Raw genomic sequence first — 17,249 nt, 5'->3', positions numbered from 1 at the left:
GGTTTGATCTCTCTCTCTCTCTCTCTCAATGCTTTGGTAATTTTCTTTGTCCATGTGCATGTCACATGAGTGGGCGTTAAAGTATTCACATTAGTTTGTTTGTCTATTTTAGTATAAGAACTTATTTTTTATATTTTTTACAAACAATTTTCAAAAACACACATATCATATTATCAATTATATAGTCTGTTTCTTTAAATAATCACTATTATTTTTATTTTTATTATTTCAACCTACCCTACATCGCGTGCACACACACATTCTCTCTCTCTCTCTCTCTCTCTCAGCCTTCTTGGACGAGCACTCTCCCTCACCTTTTGCTCATCATTGCTTTTTCTCTCTCTGACCACTCAAGCCTTCTCTGTATCTTTCTTGCTTGATTGCACCCATGAGCTATCTCTCATCCTAAATCCACAGATATAGAGGTGAGCCATATTCGGCGATTACGACTCTAACAATCTTTACGAGGTGGTCGATTTGGGTTTTTAGTTAAGTTTTGTTTTGGATTGATTTTAAGTTGGGTTTGGGATGGGTACACAATTACTGTAGCAACAATGTAAACATACAATGTTATAAATTGACTAATATGAGTATTTTCTAAGTAAAAATATGTAAATTTAACACATTGTCTATTATACACCCATCAATATGAGTAGTTTTTGAGTAAAAATGTGTAAAACTTGACACATTTTATTTATTTATCATACATCCATTGATATGAGTGCTCGTTTATCTAACAGCAGACTAACAAAAGTATCAAATTGGTATGTGTGAAGTTCAGGGTATTAAATTGGCTAAACTAAGTATTTAGAAGTGTAAGTGTTATTAGTCGAAAGTTCAAATAGTGTCAGGGAATTTTTCCCATTCAAACCCTATGTAATGTTATAAATACATTATCCCGAACTTAAAAGGGTATACATTTCAATTTACCCTTATTAAAAATAAAAAAGTCCACTCATATATTTTACTTTCATTTAAAAAAAAAAAAAACCACGCAAATGGTGTAGTAATGCTATGCAGGCCTTTCCACCATATCGTAGGGAAGTGCAACACACGCGCCAAAAAGGCCAAGAAAATTCCTCAATCAAAAAATGCCACTTTTGCCCACACCACACAGATGGTTGTCTCAGCCCAAATTTTGCAACCCAAAAAAAATGGAAAATAAATAAATAAATAATTAAAAAAAAATTTGCGGTTATATTAAAAAAAAATTTAACATAAAGTTTTTCTCTATTTTTATCTTCCACTGCTAAAATCTGTGTGTTTAAGCAGTGAATATAGGAGGAACGAAATCTGATCAGAAAAGAGCACGATCTCACTCTTTTGTTCAACTTGTAAGTCCAAGGCGTTTACCAGACACTGTGAAAGAAACAAAGTTTTTATTTTTAAGTTTTTTTATAGAAGAAGAAACTGAACTCAAAGTCTGACACTTCAACTTTGGGTAGTGTCAAAGTTCACATATTTTCTGGTTGGGTTAAATTGAGGTACTTTTGATTATATCTCTTCATGTTAGCTTCTGGGTATTCCTTAATTTTGGTAAACAAGTTGTGGGTATCTTTGAAAATCAGCAATTGTTTCATGGTTCAGTTGTGGGTCTCTGTGTCCTAGAGTTTCATGGGTTTTGAATGATTTTTGGAGTTTTTGTGTGTTTTGGGTGTAACTGACTGGTGAATTGTAAAGAGGGTCTTAATTTAATTTGAGTTATGGAGTACTTTTTTAAGGAGACTAGTTTGGAAATACTGGGAAAATTGGATATGGAATTTTAGATGTTACTTTTTTTTCATTTTCTTCTTTGTCTTGTTCCTTGTTGGCTCTCGTTTTTTATACTTCCTGTGTGCTACGGTTATGCCCACCTTTTTGTGAATTTTGTTTATTTATCAATTATGAATGAGATTATAATTGTGTTTTCTGTTGGTTTGGTTTTAAAGAATTTGTCTGAAACATGTCTAATTGTTGTGCTAGGCTCACTTGTGAGTGTTTTTCTTGCCAAATAATTATAATATTTATGTAGTTTACTTATAAAGCAGAAAGATTTAGGATTTATAAGGTTCTTTTCTTAGCTTGTCTTTGAAATCAAGGGGGTTGTGTGGTAGTTTGAACTAAAAAATTGTGTGGAAATCTGGGTAGTGGAACTACAGATAACCGAGAAATTTCAAGGTTCTTGCTGTTTCATGTGAAAGCATGTACATTGAGTTTACATACAGCGGCTAGTTGACTTTGTATCTTGTGTTGCAGTTAAATATTGTGTGCTTATATTGGTTTTGGAAAAATGTAAAACTCATCCAACTAAAGACTTTTGATGTTATCAGGCATGGTTCAGTATTGATCCCCCAGTTACTGAAAATTTTATATTCAGAACTTCATTTTCTTTTTGTTTTCCGTCTTCTTCTCAGACTTGTACTTTAGTCAGTTGATTGGGACAATTTTATCCAGTGTGATGTGATGTTTTTTGGTTATCAGACAGGAGGATTTTTAGGCGTGGATGAAATTGTTATGCTGAATGTTGCTTCCGGTAAGTGGAGTAGGGATGAATTCCACAATGGATGATATGAACCTGATTCAGCAGAGGCATCACTTGGTGGTTAGGGAGCTAGGGGAAGAGATAGATTTAGAAATTGGCCCTAGTGATGATGATCCTTCATTTGCTAACACCCCACTCATTGGTGGCCCTCCTAGAGAACCTTCTGCAGAAGAGCATGATGAGACTAAGATGGTAATGGTTTCTCAGATTCCCAGTGATGATCAAGATATGTCAAAGTCGCAAGCAGTGAAAAGAAAGAAGAAGGTTGTGAAGAGATGGAGAGAGGAATGGGCTGATACTTACAAATGGGCTTATGTTGATGTGAAGGAAGGGACAGCGAGAATTTTTTGCTCTGTATGTAGAGAGTATGGTCGGAAGCATAGAAGAAATCCGTATGGGAATGAAGGCAGTCGGAATATGCAGATGAGTGCATTGGAAGAACACAACAATAGCTTGCTTCACAAAGAGGCTCTTCGTCTCCAGATGGCCTCTAAGGATAAGATTATTGTTGACAAGCCAATCTATGTTAAAGGTTAGTCATCTCATTTTGCTGATTTCTTTTGGGCTTGCATTGAGACCATTAAGTGTTCAACACAGGCCAGTCTTTGTTTTTGTTGTGGGATTGTTGCTGGGCATTATTTTTCACCTTGAGTTTAGGTCTTCTAAGTTTTGTTGAATAAGGATACATACAATAATATAGCTTTGAACTTGTTAGATCTCAATATGAGTGATGATTAGTATGATTCTTATTGTCCTTAAACATATGCCATTGAAGGAACGGACAATTTTTTGTGACTGCAGAATGGTCACTGTTATGAGAGGATCTAACTGCAAGACAACTCTCTCTCTTCAAGTAATGATTAAGTGATAGCGCTTTGTAATTGTGGTTCCGAAGGTACTGAGAGCCTTGATTGGACTGTTGTTAATACTTTTTTAGAGTGCAGTAAATTTTTGAGTGATAAAGGGCTTGAAGTTCTCTCTCTCTCTCTCTCTCACACACACACTCAGAGGGAAAAGGATTGGTGAGGGTCCATCTTTTATTTTGATAAGTAGAGAGAGTCCATTTTATTTTAAGGATTTGGTAGTTAACAAATGTAAAGGTAAATATGGTGCCACAGTATTTAAAATTAGTTATCATCCTTTAATTGATGGAATGAAATTTTAAATGACACAGTACCATGTACATAATTGGATTATGAAAACTAAATTTAAACCATGAAATGCACTCCCTCCATTTCAAGCCAAATGGACAGGATCCTGATCCTAGTCACAAGGCTCTAATACTTGATACTTCAGTTATCTTCTTCAGGAAGCTGTAATTGCTGAATGCCAAGAGCCTTGTAGCTCAGTGGCATAGCCTGCTCACCTTTATTAGGAGAACTAGGGTTCAAATCATCCCTCCCCCATTGTTGTAACTATCGAATTATTAAAAAAATTAAAAGAGTATTTTCTAAACACTGAGTTTGTCTTTTCAGTCGCTACATACCAACTCCTTCCACTACATGCATAATTGACTTTAATTTCTGTTTCTCCTTGAAACTCTAAAGATGAGCATCTTAAAAGTGCTCTCTAATGATTGGGTTGGGCCAATTAAATGAATGTATTGGATCTTTTTAATTGATCCCTTTTGTTTCTCTGCAGCTGAAACATAGATTGCAATATTTTATTCAAACTTTGCAAATTTGATGTTTGCGGAAATACATTGTACCTTCCACATTATGGCATGACATGGTTATAACTTTTCCCTTTGCCCTGTTTTGGAAATTCTTTGAAATTTAGCTCTTATGTCAAAAACTGCTGGATCAATAGTTGAAGCTGCACTGAAAAGGGATCCACACGAGGTTGAATTCATACAATCAGTGCAAGAAGTGGTGCATGCTTTAGAAAGAGTGATTGCAAAGAATTCTCAGTATGTTGCTTTAAAACGAAGTTTATTTACTGTTATGCTTCACCATTTAAGCAAAAGTCTGCAGTCAAGTTCATAACAATCTTATAAGGTGGGTCTAATGTGTTTCAGTTATGTCAACATTATGGAGCGGTTGTTAGAACCTGAGCGTATGATTATTTTCCGAGTTCCATGGGTTGATGATAGAGGTGAGACGAATGTCAACCGAGGTTTTCGGGTTCAATTTAGCCAAGCATTGGGTCCATGTAGGGGTGGTATTCGTTTTCATCCATTGATGAACTTAAGTATTGCCAAGTTCCTTGGTTTTGAACAGGTATTGCAGTATTCTGGTGTTGTTTTATTTGACTTCTCCTGTAATTCAGTGTGCAAAAGTTTTGTCAAAATTTCTTCAAGTTTCTCCATCCTTTGTTTTTCTCTTCATTCCATATGGACAGTCCTTTTGCCCAATAATTTTGCACTCTTAAGATGCTTTATCTCAAATAACAGAAGTGTCCTTAGTGCACTATAAGTACATAAAAATAATTTAATTAATTCTTATTGACAGGAAACTCTATTACCAAATATCCTAGAAGTTTAAATTAATGTTCCTGTTAAAATTTGCCAAGATCCTTGTAGCTCAACTGGTTGGCACTTGCTAGTGTTTCCAATGGAGACATCCAGGGTTCGAATCCCCCCACTCTCAACTATCGAAGGATAAAAAAAATATATTTTTATTAAAATTCTATACTAAATTTTTGAAAAAAAAAGACAGAAGAGATTGTATTATTTATTTAAAATTTCTTCGTCTACCATAATTTTTAGTTTTGATAACCTAAAAAAAATTATTCTTATAATATAGGGTAAAATTTTGTTTTATTTTACACAGTTTAGTCAAATGAATGAAACATCTTATCTTGAACAAGGAATGAAGCTTTTATATCGGTAGCAACTTAGGTCTTGTGACTGTTTTATAATGTCTTAGTTTCTCCTTGTCCACAGACTTTAAAGAATGCCTTGTCTCCATACAAATTAGGAGGTGCAGCAGGTGGAAGTGATTTTGACCCTAAAGGAAAAAGTGATAATGAGGTAAAAGCTTCTTTCTATTAATTGATGGTATGCTACTGTTAAACTTCTGACCTTTCTCAAAATGTCCAAATTTCTCTTGCAAGCTGGCAGATCATGCGTTTTTGTCAAAGTTTCATGAATGAGATATATCGTTATTTGGGTCCTGACAAGGTAACTAGAAACAAGATTCCAATGCTTTATCTGCATTGTTGTAAGAATTTTCAATGCTTTAGTATACTTGTCTGATTTAAGTTGTATACATTCAGGACCTTCCATCAGAGGAAATGGGTGTTGGCACCCGGGAAATGGGGTATCTGTTTGGACAATATAGACGTCTAGCTGGTCATTTTCAGGTACTTAAAAACACCTGTAACAAGCTATTTTGTAGAGTCTACTATATCTTCTTCCTTCTTGTTGTATTCCTTGTCTCTTGAAACAATGTGCATCATCTAACTGAATGTCTATTATGAGCATTCCTTGTCTTATATGACACTGTTACATGGCAAGTATTTTCTTCTTTATATAAATACATATTGGCACATGCATACATTTATACATGTGTGTGAATGCATGTATTTAGGTATGTAAATTTGATTATGTCACATGTCTAATTTATCATAGCCATTGAAATTTGGGTTACTGTTTATGTGTTTTTCATCATGGAAAGAAAATTAGTTGTGTTTACGTTTTCATATGTATGCCTTACTTATGCAGGGAAGTTTTACAGGGCCAAGGATATTTTGGTCTGGCTCTAGCCTTCGAACTGAAGCTACTGGTTATGGGCTGGTACTGTATATTACAACTCTCCGATGCTCTGTGTTTGGGTGGATGGTGGTGGGTAAATGTGACAATGTGTGCATGTTTGCCTGACTATGCACCTCCATCTGTGTGAAATTTCTCCCACTCTCTAGTGGGTGTAATGAGTTCCCTATCTATGTCTTGTTTTCTAAATTTTTATTAGTTAACAAAGTTCTCTTGCTTCTGCAGGTTTTCTTTGCCCAGCTCATGCTTGCAGATATGAATAAAGATCTCAAAGGATTAAGGTCTTTTACTCAACTTTGTGAGCTTTTTAGAGATAGTCACATGGTTATAGAAGTTGACAGCATGGTTTAGGAATATTTTATAACATTGACTGTAGGGTACCGCATTTTTAAGCCAATGGGAGGTTTAGCCTTGTTTTGGAGATATAGATCTTTTGGGTTTTTGATGTTTATGCAAATATGGAATGTTATGTGCCCTCTCTCTCTCTCTCTAAAGTTTTAATTTATTTGTTTTCAATTAAATAACTGTGATTTACTGAAAAGAAGCTTCTTCATATGCTGTTAGCTTAGTTACTGTTTCGAGGTTGTTATGCAACTTTGTTAATTTGAAAATACTTGTCTATGAATTTTCTCCAGATGTGTTGTAAGTGGTTCTGGAAAGATTGCAATGCATGTTTTGGAGAAGCTTATTGCATATGGCGCTCTTCCCATCACAGTATCTGGTAACTTTTTGTTTTATATTTTTTCTCTATATGTTTATACCAACTGAATTACATTATGGCATTTACACTTACTAGGGTGTCTCCAATTATCTTCCCCCTTCCCTCTCCTGTTGAGTCAAAAAAAAGAATGGCCTGAAATATTTGATCTGCACCAATAAATATCTCTAGTAAAGAAAATACATTTTACACGTAGCAGTGATTTTTCCTGCCTCTTTACTCTGTAGAAGGTTATATGACTAACCTTCTACTCATGGTTGGAAGGTTAGTCATAATAAGGTAATTAAAGGTATTCTAATTTTTTGCTTGGACAAGTAAGTTGAGTAATAGTTATTTCTTCTTACACTTGTTTGTGATATTTATTTTATTATCTGCATATTGGTTTGTCATGTTAGTCCTGGTAATAAGAAATGCATGCATGAAATTGTCAGTTTTATGTTAGTGGTTTGGTACAAATTAGTGATGCAGTACAATCATATTGAACTTTGTATTGCATTTATAAATATTATCTCTTCATGCCTTGTGTTCTTAACCTTTCACTTTGTTTTTACTTGATAAAAATAATTTTATTAAGAAAAAAGGTGGTAGTTTGAAACTTTGAATACATGACATGTGTACTGAACTACACCCAAAACCTTTCACTTGATTGGTGGTAGGTGTAGATGGTAGGAGGAATATGTTTTGCCATTTCATCTGTGGAAAGACTGAAGCAAATAATTGGTGTCTGGCTCATTGTGTGTGACTAGAATTAGAAGTGAGAGTTTGGTGTCTATAAAGTTTTGTAGATCTTTGTGATGCGTCTTCAATCAGTATAAAGTTTGAAGAACCTGATATACATTTTCTTCAATTTTATGTCATTTCTATATTTCTATTGTGTTTCAGGAATTAGGACTGTGGCTAAGGCATTATGCTTTTACAATGACCATTAATTACCGACAAGCAGTTTTATAAATCATAACTTTTCTGATAATGTACAGATTCAAAGGGGTATTTGGTGGATGAGGATGGATTCGACTACATGAAAATAGCATTTTTGAGAGATATCAAAGCTCAACAGAGAAGTTTGAGGTGTGTGTTTATAACTGTCTTTTTATTTCTGTTCACCAAATTGCTATCTTTTTACATATGGCCGACCCCGGCTAGTCTGTTGAGGGTCCATAACTGAGCCCTAGCTTTATCCTGGCTATAAAATTAAGAGCCTTAAAGGACGACTTAAAGAATTAGAATAAGGAGGAGTTTGGGCGGTGTGAAGCTTAGGAAGAAGGTTTTTGTTAACTGAGATTCATAACCTGGACATGAAGAGAGTGGGACTTATTCAACAGTGGACAGCTCAAGAAGAAATATTGTCAAAGCTGAATTGGAGAATACTTTGCTAGTGGAGGAAATCTCCTGGCAACAAAGTCTAGGGCTTTATGGTTTGGAGGGTAGCCAAAACACAAAGTTCTTTCATCCCTGCAAATTCCCATAGAAATAATTTAATTGGAAGTCTCTCGATGTGAAGCTTTGGCTAGAGCAAATATTCAAAGATGCAGTTTTCGATACAGTAAGAAATATGAAAGGTGATAAAGCCTTGGGTCCATATGGGTTTAATATTGCCTTTTCTCAGCATTTTTGGGAAGTTGTTAACAAGGATTTCATGCGTTTGTTTCACTGATTTCATGACGATGGCATGTTTGAAAGAAGCTTAAATGCTACTTTTATTGCTCTTATGCAAAAGACAGACAAGAGGCATGGGTGTAAAGGACTATAGGCCTATTAGTCTCATCGGCGATGTTTATAAAATTTTGGCCAGTGCTGACTAATAGGTTGAAGTTAGTCCTAGGGAAGCTCCTTTCTCATTCTCAATATGATTTTGTCGAGGAGAGGCAGATACTTGACCTAGTCCTCATTGCAAATGAATGTCTCGATCGTAGATTAAAGTTGGGTATCCCAGGAGTCCTTTATAATTTGGATTGGAGAAGGCCTATTATCTCTTTAATTGGACTTTCTTGATCTATTTATTGGAATGGTGTGGTTTTTGGTAAAAATGGATGGCTGGGATTCATTGTTTTATTTCTGTAGTGCAATTCTTGATTCTTATTAATGGCAGTCCTAGCGGTCTTTTCAATAGCTATAGGGGTTTATGCCAAGGTGACCCTTTATCACAGTTACTATTTGTGATAGTAATGGAAGAGCTTAACAGAAGGGCAGAGCAGTATATGGTCAGTATCTTGTTGGTTTTACAGAAGGAAACACCCTCATAATCATATGATGGTTTCCCATCTCTTGTTTGTGGATGATACGTTGATTTTTTGTGGATATGATCCGTAACAACTTCAGAATATAAAATGTGTACTGCTACGTTTGAAGTTGTTTCTGGGTCAGAAATCAATCTGGGGAAACCTGAATTTGTTCCGGTTGGTACTGTTCCAGAGGTGGAGGAATTGGCCGAGATCCTAGGATGCAAGGTATTTAGTCTGCCTATGAAATACTTGGGACTTCAGTTGGCTGCTAGATTAAAATCCAAAGTAATCTGGGATACAATTCTTGAGAAGGTGGGATGACATTCAACAGGTTGTATAAAGATTTATCTTTTCAAGGGTGGTAGGTTCACTCTGGTAAAAAGTACGTTTTAGAGTTGGACTTTGTCTCTTTTTCCTATTCTTGTTAGCATTGCTATGTGTATTAAGAAACTTCAAAGAGACTTTTTATGGGGTGGGCTAAAAGATGATCATAAGTTTTGTCTTGTAAATTGAAAGGCAGTTTGTAAACCCATTCAATTTGGAGGTTTGGGTGTAAGAAGCTTGCTGTCTTTTAATAAAGCTTTGTTGGGCAAGTGGCTCTGGAATTATGCCAAGGAGAAAGATGTGCTCTAGAGGAGAATAGTGGATGAGAAATATGGTAGTGAATGGAGTGGATGGTGTTCAAGGGAGAGATGTGGCCCCATGGAGTATGTCTTTGGAAGTGTATCAGAAGTGGTTGTGGGAATTTTTCTAGATTCATTAGGTACGAGGTTGGTAGTGGTGTTAATATTTGCTTTTGGCATGATTGGTGGTACAGGGAAGGGGTTCTTAAGGAGGCATTTACAGAGTTGTACGTACTTGCACAATTTAAGGAGGCTTCAGTTCAGCTGTAGCAGATTATATACATTGGAATGACAGAAGGATTCATTAGGATATTAAATTTATTAGAGATCCAGGATTGGGAGATGGGCTTGCTAAGAGATTTTTTAAATCTTATCGATTCTAGGAAGATATGAAGGGAAGAAGAAAATCAGATCTTCCGGACTCCAACAAAAATTAAAATTTTGAGGTGAAGTCTTTTTATAGTGTTACATATGGGAGTGCCCATATCTTTCCTTGCAAGAGTGTTTGGAGGGTTAAAGCACCTTTTTTTTTTCCTTTTTTACATAGGTTGCTGCTTTGGGGAAACTTCTTGGGATGAATAAATTTAAGATGTAGGAATATAGTAGTAGTGGGTTGGTGCTGCATGTGTAAGATGGATGGGGAATTGGTTGATCACCTACTTTTACACTGTTTTTGCTAGAGATTGTTGGTCTCTTGTTTTTTGTCTCTTTGGAGTACAGTGGGTTATGCCTCAAAAGGTGATTGAATCGTTGGCATGTTGGGAGGGGCATTTGGCAGATATCGAAATGGATATATTTGGAATGCTATCCCTTTATATGTGTTGTGGACTATTTGGAGAGAATGCAAATATTTGAAGAAGTTGAACGAACTACAATAGAACTTGAGATGATTTTTGTACAATCTTTCTATGGCTGGACGACTGCATTCACTGGCCATTTTTTCCCTAATATTTTAAAAGTTCTAGGCTGCTGTAATTTTACATGATTATTATGTTGCAATCAATTTTTACACGTTGTATACTTGGGTACATTCTTTCCATTCTCAATCAATAAAAATCTTGCTTACTTATTAAAGAAAAAAAGAAAAAAAAAAAGAGGAACAATAGCTGACCTCAAAATTTTGGGGACTAAGACTTGGTTGTTGTTTCTACCAAATTGCTATCTTTAATAACTTTATGCTGCCTGTGTTGATACATGTGACATCTGCAGAGACTATTCAAAGACTTACGCTCGATCTAAGTATTATGATGAATCAAAACCTTGGAACGAAAGGTGTGATGTTGCATTTCCTTGTGCTTGCCAAAATGAAATTGATCAAACTGATGCTATTAATCTGGTCAATTCAGGTTGTCGTGTACTAGTAGAAGGTAGTAATAAGATGCATTATGGCCTTTTGATTTCTTCTAATTTCTAACATTATAAGAATTACTGATGATAACTATGTGATAATTTTTTTGTATCCTAGGTTCAAACATGCCCTGTACCCCTGAGGCTGTTGATGTTTTGAGAAAAGCTAATATCCTTATTGCTCCTGCAATGGCTGCTGGTGCTGGGGGGGTGTGTGCTCACTTTTTCCAATCTATGCATAGTAGATATGCCTTTGTAGCATGTGCTAGAACAATGCTATGATGAAATCTATTTGCATACTTAGAAATGTGCTTTGATTATCATGCTTTCAGTTCACTGAATTTTTAACTAAATAAAAAAGGAAAACTTGTTTGTATGGAGTTCAGGCATTCATAATTTAAATTGGAATAAGGGGATTCAAAGGCTAAAACTTCAGTTTCTATGAAATTGGATTTATGTTGGGGAAGTTTCGGGGGAATTTAAAATTGCTCACTGTTGTGCAGCCATTTGATGATATGGAAGAGTAACTGACTTGTCAGTTGAGTTTCTTGTCATATTAACCTAGTGCCTTTTGAAGTTGATGTTTTTAAATATGTAAATGTATTTTTAACTTGGAGCTGTTTTATTCTTCTCTTTCCTTTTAGTACTTAATGTCAGTGCATATTTTCTTTCTTTTTCCTATCTTTGATTTGGAAATGGCACTGGGAATTGCACTTTATATAGTAGAGAACTAGAGATGCAGTAGGAAAGGAATTGCAAGAAAATAGATTACTGAGTTTCTTATGGGAGTACTTTCTGGACAATAAATGAGTCAATTTTCTAGGACATAAGCAGCAACTATTTGTGTCAATCTTGAAATATGGTTGCACAAGGTAGGATGAGTAGTTGTATTCAGATTGAGACTTAGGTGCCGTTTGGATTCGGCTGAAAGTTGCGTCTGCGTCCGCGTTTCAGCTTTTTTTTTTTTTTTTTCATTTCACGCGTTTTGCAGAAAGGCAGGGACAATTAACACTGTAGAAGTACTGTTCATGGGACCCACAGTCACTTTATTCATAAAAAAATATTAAATATGGGTCCCACGGTACTATTTACATATTTAAAAATTATTTTACTACAGTGTTTTCAGTTTTTAGTTTTCAGTTTCAGCAACAATAAGTTCAATCCAAACAGATCCTTAGTAGAGTACTGAATAACTCTTTTAAGAATGGCCAATTCCTCTAGGAGGTGCAGGAGATTATTGGCAACCATGTCGCTCTCGTGATTGTGAGATTAATGTATTAGAATAGGTGGTCATGAGTTTGAACATTGTCTCCACTCTACTTCCCATTTAAGAAGTTAAAAAGTCCCACGTGTAGGGTCCCATTTATTAAAGGGGAGTCTGGGCCCACACGTAAGGAGTGTTAAAATTATGGTTAAATGATTTAATTCACTATCTCCTAATAACTTAAGCTTTTGAGAGAATTGGTAATTTGTCAGTATTCAACTATAAGACTTTGGTTTGCTTAGTAAGAGTTGTATGGCCAAAGATATTCTTTTTGAGTTTGATCATCTGTTGGTAGTATTGGTCCTATTGGATTCATGGTATCAAAAAGGATCATTGAATTAGTTTTTGATACTGTGTGTTTATGTTTTGAACTGATGTGTAACCAAATGATTTGAGCGCTCAATTGTAGAACTTTCTATGATTCAGCTCGTCAATTTTTTTTTTTTGAAAATCATTAGGTTGATGCTCAAAATAGAAAAATAAGTTTTTTGAAGTATTTGGTGTACCTTATATGAATCTAAGCTCAATTCAACCTCAAACTGCTGGAGATGTGCATGATTGGGTATATGATTAAGATAATATTAGGGCTAAAGCAGTAATATATGTGCATCCTTTGACCATTTTGATTTAATTTTGCTTTTAGAGTAATGCTGCTTTAAACATAGTTGCATTGAATGTTTGCAAGTTGATAATGGATGATTGAGCTGATTATTCAGTTGCAATTCCATGTCAATGGGGTCTTGTTTTTCACTTATTATATTCAGCTTTTTATCTGCTAATTTTTTTTAATGTACTTGGTTTCAGGTTGTTGCTGGAGAACTCGAATTAAATCATGAGTGTAATCTGATCCATTGGTCACCAGAGGACTTTGAGTCAAAATTGCAGGTGAGGCTCTACATATTTTTATCCTTGGTGGTATGGTTTATTTCGTAGTTTGAAATAGATGCAAGAGTTCATAACTTTTAAACAGCAATGCCCATTTCTCATGGGTTGGAGCAATTTGACCAAACCAAAAACTCTATTTAGTTAACTTGTTCATATGACAATTATTTACATGGTTACAGAAGACATTTCAACAAAACCTTACAACAAAAAGTCAATCAATATCAGGTCCTGTTTGTCAATGTTGCAGCTCATTTAGACTTTTAGCTTGAAAGTACCCTCTAAATCAGCTCCTTGAAGTGGCTCTGTTGAATCACACTGTTTCAGGCTGGCAGCCTTCCATTCAGCTGTAGGTGGCCCAACCATTGAATGCCAACTTGGGTTCAGTAGATTCACTGTCACATTTCCTGGATTGTTGCTTTTAGTTTGTCATTGTAAATTTCCTTTTTTGGTCAGAATTTCGTTACGAACCTATATTTTTAGTTAATGGGAAGTATATGACCATGTTTAAGCCTTAAGACCCCTTGTTATGACTTATTCTGTAAAATGAATGTAAGGTTATCAGCTCATCTTTGCATGCACCAACAGATGCATGTAAACGAAAAAGATTGTTATTTAGAAAATGTAACTGAATGGGATCAAGTACCCTTTGGTAATCAACTATGTCAGTGGAGATTGTTTTCAATAATGTCCATGTTATTGCAGCATAAACTCATTAAAACCAGCACAAGATTTTCTAGAGTATCATTGCTGATTCTATACTGGTTACTCTGAGAGTTAATCTGTTTCTTTTTCCCTGGGGTGGGGTGGTGGGACCAGGGGTGAGTGGGAGAGAGAGAGAGAGAGAGAAAGGTATGTTGTTCATTTAGTTCCACAGGGATAAAATTAGTTGCTTTGTTCTTTTCAATTTAGTAAAAACTTTTTGTTAGCTCTATTTGTGAAGATTGTCACCTTTTTTTTAACTTGAGCTGATGTAGCCATTTTCTTCCCCCACCCGCCCCCCCACCACAGCCAGCGCACCCACCCCCCACCTTTTTTTTCAACTTGAGCTAATCTCCTTTTTGCATTTTACTGGCAGGAAGCAATAAAACAGACTTACCAGAGAGCCCTCAAAGCAGCTACTGATTTTGGTTATCAAAAGGAGAGTCCTGAGTAAGTATTTTCTTTTTCTTTTTCTATGCCCAATTTCTTAAATTTGATTCATTCACCATAGTATGATGTTTTATAGATCAAACTAATCTATGTAGCGTATAGCACTTCTTCTGTTAATCAGCTCAAATGTTTGCAAGGTTTCAACAATAATGGCTGATGAGTGATCATTGTATTGTGTAATTGCCCAAAAAGAAATATGGTTAGATCCATTTTCATATTCTCTTCTTTTACTTGTCCAACAGAGCTCTGGTACATGGAGCAGTCATCTCTGCCTTTTTGACTATTGCTCAAGCTATGACTGATCAAGGATGTGTATAGAACCAAAGAATTAGGCACAATTACTATTGTGTTCTCCCTGAATCTGATTTCTGTCGTCTGCACATGTGAATGTTATGAAGATATGCATCTCATGATAGTTGGCAAGCTGAAAAAAATCATACCAATGATGTCAAATGGATTTTGATATCCATACTTCTTGTTGATGACAGAACATTGAAATTATAGAAGATTTCTTTGTAACATAATTATAATGTAATGGTTGAGACTTTGCAAAAGGGTAATTGTGGAGAACAATTGGGATGCACCTGATGGAAGAAAAATGTGTAGTAGATCTAGTGGTAGAATAGGAAGGGCTTCCAATTATATGGCAAAGTAATTATTCTTGGCTCACTTGAGATGCCTAAATAATTGTTACGATCTTGTGAAATATTTTAGTTAGATTTGAAATAAAATTTAATTATAAATTGTAATTGATATCTAGGCCTAAACCTGTTTTTTCCCCTATTGTATGATTTTTTTTATTTTTTAAAATGGCCTTTCATAAGAGCTATTCATGCAAAAACTGTGGATTGGTTTTAGAGTGAGGAAATTTGCAAGCAAGCATAACTTGTAGCCTATCAACTTTGATGTGGTAATGGAAAAATCAATGCAAGGTAGTGCTTCTAGTCCTGTAAAATAAAATCAGGATACCAAAGGATTTATAACTACTGATCTTTTGTTTGTTTATTTATTTATTTATTTTTTAAAATCCTAGATTCCAACATGGTTCTTAATCCTAGCCATTAATGGGCTGTAGGTGCTCCCTCATGGAGATTGAGCTATAATAACATGACCTCAATTCCACCTGGAGCCAGGGTTTCTGACACTGACCAAACGTCTACTAATACATCCAAATTTTACTACATAAACAAATATTTAACTAACGCAGGACATTTTTGTAGGCCATTTTATCCCATATTTTAGCTTAAAATTTTGGCTAGACATCCAAGCAACCCTTTTCAACTGAATTAAAAAAAAAAAAAAAATCTTCTTAGGCATCACCGACTGAACCCCAATGCAATACAAAAAAAAGAACCACAACTCCCTTGCAATAGAGCGATAGACAGATCAACAAATTCACCGCTACATTTACATATACAACACCAATGCATTAGTCCTAATATTGCTATCTGTAAAAACAGCTGAGCTGGGGACCTTTACTGTATCAGATACTCTTCCAAGGAAAATGGCCCCAATTAGATCCTCCCAATGCCTCATACATAGAGAGATTGTATCAGGTGATGCATAGACAACATACTAGAGGTCTTGTCAACTTATTTCCAACTAGAACAAAGACACAATTTTTCTTTCCAGGATGAAACTTCCTACTGGCATGGATTCACCGGAATTCTTAACTTCTTTACAATTATCCTGCTCCATCACATCATAGAAGCATTTTTCATATCCAGGCATAAAGCAATATAAGGAAATCAAGAGGCAAGTTGCAACTCCATGCAAATCAACTCGACAAGTTCTTATCAAATTGATTAGGGACAGTTTCATTAGCTTTTTTTCACCAACACAATTACTTTCTTCGTTAGATTTCTGGTTAAGTTGTGATGCTATATACAGTATGAGATAAAAGGTGCAGGCATAAAGCAATATAAGGAAATCAACAGGCAAGATGCTACTCAATGCAAATCAACTTAACAGAGTCTTTCAAATTGATTAGGGGCTGCTTCATAACTCTTTTTCACTAAAACGATAACTCCTTAATAAGAGTTCTGTTTAAGACCTTGAATTTGTTGGTGTTGTCATCCAATAAATAATATTTTCTTTACTAGGAATCGTCATGTTTCACAACCTCCACCAAAATCTTTTTGGCCTTCCTATCGATTTTGTTAGAGCACTAGAACCAAGTGTGCTAAATGCTAACATGAAGCTACAGTTATGTCTTCATATTGAAACATAGAAACTCAATTAGTTACCTATCATTGGTTCTTGTCACTAAAGACCAAGCCCTCTGGCCTAGAGTCTACTCTTGTTTCCAAAAAAAGGAAAATGAGACATCCAAAGGCTCAAATTTTTAAATAATGCATAATTTATTCTTGAGTTGCCAATTGACATCCCAATATCCTGATTAAAATTACAGTGGTCTTTGTCACGTTTCTTCTTTAGTCCTTTGATTCTATTAAGAAACTGTACCGTTTTGCCCAATTTTCTAAAAATATTCTTTTTGTAGTACACACACATGCATGCATACATATAGAGACAGACACACACTATTGTGCTAGTACCTATGCATATTGCAGTGAGAGCTTTGCTACCCACCCTATTATTCCCTCTTTTTAATGTATTTGTCTTTGCAATATTAGCTCTACCTACAGGATTTTTTGCTCCTAGTATTGCCCTGATTTATATTATGATAAAACCTCATCTTCAGCATAAGCCATTTCCTTCCCCACTTTTAAACTTATCTTTCCAATCCTGTCACTAGAATTCTTAGCTTGGGCTTCATTGCTCACCTTTTTTGCATCTTCCAGCACCTCT

The 17,249-nt window shown here is 35.3% G+C and overlaps 1 protein-coding gene across 5 annotated transcripts; it reads left to right on the top strand.

Annotated features, from left to right (window-relative positions):
- The first annotated feature begins 1,226 nt into the window (after positions 1-1,226).
- Positions 1,227-15,196, top strand: LOC115989447 (NADP-specific glutamate dehydrogenase). Of its 5 annotated transcripts, none has more exons than XM_031113127.1 (16): positions 1,227-1,334; positions 2,461-3,053; positions 4,301-4,430; positions 4,539-4,740; positions 5,406-5,492; positions 5,583-5,642; positions 5,738-5,824; positions 6,186-6,257; positions 6,459-6,514; positions 6,869-6,954; positions 7,929-8,019; positions 11,006-11,163; positions 11,262-11,353; positions 13,212-13,292; positions 14,368-14,441; positions 14,684-15,196. In XM_031113127.1, exons 2-16 carry the CDS (start codon positions 2,501-2,503, stop codon positions 14,757-14,759), a joined length of 1,905 nt encoding a protein of 634 aa, XP_030968987.1. In that variant the 5' UTR covers positions 1,227-1,334; positions 2,461-2,500; the 3' UTR covers positions 14,760-15,196. The 5 variants fall into 5 exon arrangements, with proteins under 5 accessions (XP_030968987.1, XP_030968991.1, XP_030968989.1 ...); XM_031113129.1 differs by having other exon boundaries at positions 1,228-1,484; positions 2,465-3,053; XM_031113128.1 differs by having other exon boundaries at positions 1,229-1,484.
- The last annotated feature ends 2,053 nt before the right edge of the window (positions 15,197-17,249 follow it).

This window comes from Quercus lobata, chromosome 5 (assembly GCF_001633185.2).
Source record: "Quercus lobata isolate SW786 chromosome 5, ValleyOak3.0 Primary Assembly, whole genome shotgun sequence".
In the NCBI taxonomy this organism is placed as follows: Eukaryota; Viridiplantae; Streptophyta; class Magnoliopsida; order Fagales; family Fagaceae; genus Quercus; species Quercus lobata.
This window is presented reverse-complemented; position numbering and strand designations above follow the sequence as displayed.

Coding starts and splice junctions, on each gene's coding strand:
- LOC115989447 (XM_031113127.1), top strand. CDS start 2,501: ATGTTGCTTCCGGTAAGTGGAGTAGGGATGAATTCCACAATGGATGAT. Junction 5,493..5,582: donor AAGGAAAAAGTGATAATGAG/GTAAAAGCTTCT, acceptor GCAAGCTGGCAG/ATCATGCGTTTTTGTCAAAG. Junction 5,643..5,737: donor GTTATTTGGGTCCTGACAAG/GTAACTAGAAAC, acceptor GTATACATTCAG/GACCTTCCATCAGAGGAAAT.